General features: G+C 41.0%; 1 protein-coding gene across 2 annotated transcripts in view; it reads right to left on the bottom strand.

Moving 5' to 3' along the window:
* The window catches only part of Mroh8 (maestro heat like repeat family member 8), a 79,063-nt gene that overhangs the window by 65,623 nt on the left and 6,450 nt on the right, over positions 1-6,990 (bottom strand). Inside the window, exons 2-3 of one of the 2 annotated variants that reach the window (XM_026787108.1) lie at positions 6,623-6,631; positions 4,633-4,751 (exon numbers count right to left, since the gene is read on the bottom strand). In XM_026787108.1, the coding sequence (XP_026642909.1) occupies positions 4,633-4,751; positions 6,623-6,631 (128 nt within the window). The remainder of the gene's footprint in view (positions 1-4,632; positions 4,752-6,622; positions 6,632-6,990) is intronic. The other variant, XM_005363024.2, reaches the window with a different exon arrangement.

The following is a 6,990-nucleotide window of genomic DNA, read 5'->3' as shown; positions in this document are numbered from 1 at the left end:
TTGGGTGAAATGTTCTATAAATATCTGTCAAGTCCATTTGAATCATAACATATGTTAGTTCTTTTCTTTTTCTGTTAAGTTTCTGCCTGGCAGACCTGCCTAGTGGTGAGAGTGGGGTGTTGAAGTCTCCCACTATTATTGTTTAATGTGTGATTTAAGCCTTAGTAATGTTTCTTTTACAAATGTGAGTGTCCTTGTATTTGGGGCATGGATGTTCAGAATTGAGACTTCCTCTTAATGGATTTTTCCTGTGGCAAATATGAAATGTCCTCCTTCACCTCTTTTGATTTTTAGTTTGAAGTCTATTTTGTTAGCTATTAGGATAGCTATACCAGTTTGTTTCTTAGGTCCATTTGCTTGGAAATTTTTTTCCCAACCCTTTACTCTCAGCTGATGTCCTAGCTTTGAGGTTGAGGTATGTTTCTTGTACAAAGAAGAAGGATGGATCCTGTTTTTGTATACAATCTGTTGGTCTGTGTCTTTTTATAAGTGAAATGAGTCCATTTATATAAAGGGATCCTAATGACCAGTGGTTACTAGTTTCTATTATTTTTGCTTTTATTGTTGTGGTGGCATTGTATGTGTGCTTCTCTACTTTGGGATTTGCTTCGGTGAGATCATCTATGGTCTGTGATTTTCTTGGGTTGGAGTTTTCCTCCTAGTACTTTCTGTAGGGCTGGATTTGTGGATAGTTATTGTTTAAATCTGATTTGTCACAGAAAATCTTGTTTTCTTCATCTATGGTGATTGAAAGCTTTGTTGGGTACAGTAGTTTGGGCTGGCATCTGTGGTCTCTTAATGTCTGCATAACATCTGTCCAGGACCTTCTAGCTTTCATTGTTTTCATTGAGAAGTCGGGCATAATTCTGATAGGTCTACCTTTATATGTTACTTGGCCTTTTCCTTTGCAGTCCTTAATATTCTTTCTTTAATCTGTATGTTTATTGTTTTGATTATTATGTGGTGAGGGAACTTTTTTTTCTTGGTCCAGTCTATTTTGTGTCCTATACTTTCATAGGTTGGGAAAGTTTTCTATTATGATTTTGTTGAATATATTTTCTGTACCTTTGAGTTGGACTTCTTCTCCTTCCTCTATCCTTATTATTCTTAGGTTTGGCTTTTCATGGTATCCCAGATTTCTTAGATATTTTGTGTTAAGAATTTGTTAGAAAGCTGGGCAGTGGTGGCGCATGCCTTTAATCCCAGCACTCGGGAGGTAGAGGCAGGCGGATCTCTGTGAGTTCGAGACCAGCCTGGACTACAAGAGCTAGTTCCAGGACAGGAACCAAAAGCTACGGAGAAACCCTGTCTCGAAAATCAAAAAAAAAGGGGGGCTGGAGAGATGGCTCAGTGGTTAAGAGCATTGCCTGCTCTTCCAAAAGGTCCTGAGTTCAATTCCCAGCAACCACATGGTGGCTCACAACCATCTGTAAAGAGGTCTGGCGCCCTCTTCTGGCCTTCAGGCATACAGACAGAATATTGTATACATAATAAATAAATATTAAAAAAAAAGATTTTGTTGGATTCAACATTTTCTTTGACAGATAAATCTATTTCCTCTATCATATCTTCAATACCTGAGATTCTCTCTTCCATTTCTTGTGTTATGTTTGTGGTTCCTCATTATTTACCCAAATTTTCCATTTCCAGATTTACCTCGGTTTGTGTTTTCTTTATTATTTCCTCTATTTTAGTTTGCATGTCTTGAGCGATTTCTTTTACCCGTTCGATTGCTTTTACTTGTATGTGTTTTTGTTTTGTTTTGTGCTTTTGAGACAGGGTTTTGCTTTGTAGCACTGGAGTCTGTCCTGGAACTTGCCCTATAGACCAGGCTGGCCTTGTACTCAAAGGGATACACCTTCCTCTGCCTCTCAAGTGCTGGGATTAAAGGTATGTGCCACTGCTGAACAACCTTCTTGGTTTTCTTTAAGAGATTTGTTGATTTCTTCCAATTTTTTTTTTGTTTGTCTTTTTCTCCACTTCTTTAAGGGATTTTTTCATTTCCTGTTTAGGGGCCTCAATCATCTGCATAAAGTTATTTTTAAGGTCCTTTTCTTCTGTTTCATCTGTGTTGGGATGTTCATTAGTTTCTGGTGGTGCCAGATTGTTCTTTATGTTGTTGAGTGGACTCCAATCAGTATAGGTGGAACCTGTGCTTTGGCGGGGGAGTGGGGGAGTGGGGGGTGGGGAGTGTCGTCCCTTACCTCCAATAGGTGTAGTTGGGGACCAGGTTATGCAGCTCCCCTTCTCTTTGTTCACACAGTGTGTATACACATTCAACAACAAATTTAAGGCAGTAAAAAAGGTTAACCAAGGCAATTTCTCAAGGCCATGGTGCATTCCTTAAAGGACACCTGCGAAACAAACTTGTCAGCTACTGATTAGTAGGCAGCTGCAAAAGGGAGTCTAGGCTGTAGCATTATCTTAAGAAGGTTGCTACAAGGTGTTATAGGTGTTATAGAAAAGAAAGGCTAAACTACTGAGGGGTCTAAAGAAGAAATAAAGAAGTCGTGTACTATTCTACATTTCTTATGTGTATTAAGCTTTATAGACTGACACTAGGTGACTAACAAGACGTAAAGGTGTCCTGTCCCCCCACCCCCTGCAGCCCTAACAGGACAGCAGAGTGCCAAGGGGTCCTGAGTAACCATGGAAACCCACAGGTGGCAAGTCGTAAAGCAATTAGCACTTTCCTCAAGGCTGGCATTGAGAGTGTCCCAAGTCTAAAAATAGATATATCCTGCAAGCTGCCTCAGAGCACAAGGAGGGAATTTACAGGCTGGAAGCTAGTAACTTTTTATTCAAGGGCCAGGCCATTTTCGGCAGTCCTGGCCTTCTGTGAAGCCTTTCCCATGGTAATTGCCATAAAGCTGTTTCCCTCCAGACCTGGTTAATTGGTTAATTGCTTTTCCCTGTTACTCACATACATTTCAGGACTTAAACAGTTATCTGAGTCTAGGATTCTGTACTACAAACTGAGGTTAGAAGGTTTTGCAGAGCATCAATGCTTAGGGAGTCTCTCCAGTTCCACAGGTTTGTGTGTTATCAATTGGTCCTGGCAAAAGAAGCTAGTGATTTAGGTTCATACATCTGCGCCTCCGTCCTTGAGTATTATCTGTGGAAAGTCTAACTTGCAATCCATGCACAAAGACACTCAGTCTGGCTAACTGTACTTGATGGCCTTGCCAGCTTGCTAATGATGGAAAATAGGCTTCTAAGTCTCTCAACTTTTCGTGGAACAAAGAAAGGCTAAGTTATAAAGGCATATCTTATCCACCAGAAGTACGCAGCAGAGGGAAGGCGTCCTTCTGTTAATTTATAGGAACAACAGTGTCCAATAGATGAGGAGCACACTGTCAAGAGCTATGGGAAGAATCCCGTGGCCAAGAGAATTACAGGTGCAGACAGTATTGATAGGCAATGGTGGACCCATAAACCTTACTTATGAGTTTATCGTCAATCAGATAAATTGTTCATCTGGAGGGTCGCCCTCATAAATATCCGCTGTCATCTACTGCATATCTTAGGGACCCCAGCACAGAAGTTTGTCCTAAGCTATCTGAACCTGACCTCTTGTCAGCAAACAAGTTTAATGATAAAATAAATCTCTTTATAGATGGCAGGGACTATGGCGGTTGGTTCCAGGTACTGTTGTAGACTCAGCATCTCATACTGTACTCAAGTCCTGTTTGCTGAGTACATGAGGATAAGTATTTTGCAGGCCAATCTATGTCCCACCATCAACATAAAGACAGCCCCCACCCCTGGCCCCTACCCCTGCTGTCGGCCACACAGGTCTTTCCTTTCTTGGAATCTCTCTAGCATTCACGGTGTGCTGCAGTGTGCAGCAGCAGCTCTCAGGACCAAGTTTAGCTTCCTGTATGTCTAGACTAGTGCTAAGTAAGCCAATCTTGTTTTTTTTGTTTTGGTTTTGGTTTTTTGGTTTTTCGAGACAGGGAAGTAAGCCAGTCTTATTTCAAGATTTTAACATCATGAACCAAATTAACCATCAAAATCTAACCAAGGAGGGGCTGGAGAGATGGCTCAGTGGTTAAGAGCATTGCCTGCTCTTCCAAAGGTCCTGAGTTCAATTCCCAGCAACCACATGGTGGCTCACAATCATCTGTAATGAGGTCTGGTGCCCTCTTCTGGCCTGCAGGCATACACACAGGCAGAACATTGTATATATAATAAATAAATAAATATTTAAAAAAAATCTAACCAAGGATTGGTCACCCAGCAATTATTCAATCAATATCTTTTGGCTGGACTTTTTAAGATTTATTTATTTTTATTTTATGTGTATGCATGCTTTGAATGCATGTATATCTGTGTACCATATGCATGCAATACCCACAAAGGTCAGAAGAGGGCTTGGATCTCCTGCAACTAGAGGAACAGATGGTGTTAGCTACCATGTGGTTTCTATGACTTGAACCCGGTGTTCTTCAAGAGCAACAAGTGCTGTTGGCTGCACTTTAAAAGAGAGGTCTAGGGTATAGCTTGGTGATAGAGGTTTGCCTAGCAAGAATCAAGTCTTGGGTTCAGCTCCTTGTATGGAAAACAAGGCAAGTCTTTCTCCCCACACACTTAAAAAAACAAAACAAAACAAAACTATACCCTTCCCTTCACCTGCAAAGTCATCACTAGCTGTGTCTTTCTGGCTGCTCTCTAAGCTGTCCAGCTGCAGGTCTGCACTTCCTGAGTCACTGTCAGAAGCACGAGGGATCACCACTTCTGTGCCACCGGCCCTAGGAATCAGAGAGGGATTCAAACATTAGCTTCTCAGAAGCGCTTCTGTCAGCATGCTGAAAATTCAGAAAACCATCTACTGAGTAGCAGTCTAGACTGAGCAGCCTCTCCGCAGCCTAGCCAGCTACTTTTCTTTCACGGGATTTGCTCATATGCTGTATGTCTATTAGGCATCTTGTCCACAACGCATCCCGGCCCCCAGAATGATGACACGGACAGACGGATGAATGAAAACAGACTGCAGTAGGACAAGCCCTCCACAACAGGCCCCGATCTCCCTTACCCTTGTTTCATTTGTCTTTTTTATTCTGTAGCCAATAATACATTCAGTACAGCATCCAGTTATTGATTTATTCTTGCTGGGGTAAGAACTTGGGCTTCATACATCCTAAGCTCTACCCCAGGGCTATACTGCACCCTAATTAATTGATTAGTTTGTTAATTTATATATTTTTACAATGCTAGCAATTGAGCCAGAGCCTAGTATGTTCTAGGTAGGTACTCTACCAATGAGCTACACCCCATACTTCTAATTCAGTTATTTACAATATTCGATATTTAATTATTTCTCCTGCTAAAATAAGGCTCCCTGCAGACAGGCTGCTATGGATATAGTCCATCCGACTAGAACAGTGGCTTGCATATGGGAAGTATAGTCTTAGTGAATGACTACACAGAATGACATCTGACGGGAAAATTCCCACAGAGCTGCAGGATTTGACCCCATGGTATTTTAGTTTCTGATCTGCTTTTTTGAGAATGTTACCTCCTGTCTCCTGTCCCTTCTGCTTGAAGTCTTATCTGAGAGTTTTCCTAGGGGATCAAAGCCTATGAAAACTTAGCTTATAAAAAACACAGAAAACCATGGTATTCTTAACTGATAAGTTGCATTTGGCATTGTCCCTCTGGAGGGTTTAGATTAAAGACTTTGGAATGCGAAGTTGATTTGCTAAAGTGTGTGAACTGCTAGCAATAAAAGGGCCTTTGCTCAGCAAAGGCGGTTCATTGGTGGAGAGGAATCCACCCTGGTGCTGGAAAAGGCTAAACTCATCCTTGAGATGCCTCTCCACTCCTTTCCATGGACCGGGGAACACCCACGCCCCCCACACAACAAACATCTACCAAACGATAAACAGTTAATTAATGAAAAAGAAAGTTGCCTGCAGGTGTGCTGGCTCATGCCTGTAATCCCAGTTCTCTGGAGAATGATACAGGAGGATTGCCATGAGTTCCAGGCTGGCTTGGGCTATGAAGTGAGACCCCTTCATCTCAAACAAAATAGAACAAAAAAAAAGACAATACAAGGAAGTTGCTAAACAGTGGTATGTGATTCAGTTTTTATTAAAATAACGTTTTTGTAAAAGTGATGTGTATGTGCCCATATGCATGCCTATACACAATAAACATATGTACAAATATTGTAAAATGGAGACAAACATGGACTTAAATATCTATAGAGTGGCATTTTTGAGAAAAAGTTTTCATTTTTAAGCTGTTTATATTGCTTAAAATTTTAATATTGGCATGAATCTTAATGTAGACCAAAGGATCCAGGCAGTGTTGGCACACACATTTAATCGCAGCACTAAGGAGGCAGAGGTAGGTGGATCTTTGTGAGTTCAAGGCCAGTCTGGTCTACAGTGAGTTCCAGGACAACCAGGGCTGTTACACAGAGAAACTTTGTCTCAAAAAACAAAAACAAGTTGCTGTTGACAAAGACATGGAGCAAAAAATAAAATAAATAAATGAAAAGTAAAATAATAAAAAAAATCCCATAAATTGCACTTGGAAGTATAATTTGGTACAACTACTTTGGCAGCAAGTAAACATTATGCAGTAAAGTTGAAACTGTATACACACACAGACACACACTCTATGACTCACTATTTTACATTTAGGGATGCATTCTGGTAAAACTTACACGTGTTCAGGAAAATACATACGAATCTTCACAGAAGTGGTCATTATGGAAAACAAACAAAACAAAAACCCTTGAGACAGTTGATGGTTCATCGCTAGAACAGAGAAACCGTGGCGTGATCATCCAGGGAAGGACTTACTATATAAGCAATGAAACATGCGAGTCCAGCTGTCCACAACAACGAGCACCAAGCTCAAAGGGCCAAACAAGGTGGCTGACATCTGTAATCCCAACACTTGAGAACCTAAGACAGGACCTTGAGGCCAGCCTGGGTTATATAGAAAAACTCCATCTCTAAAAAGGAAGGAGGAGGAGGA

This window comes from Microtus ochrogaster, linkage group LG8, assembly GCF_000317375.1.
Source record: "Microtus ochrogaster isolate Prairie Vole_2 linkage group LG8, MicOch1.0, whole genome shotgun sequence".
NCBI lineage: Eukaryota > Metazoa > Chordata > Mammalia > Rodentia > Cricetidae > Microtus > Microtus ochrogaster.
This window is presented reverse-complemented; position numbering and strand designations above follow the sequence as displayed.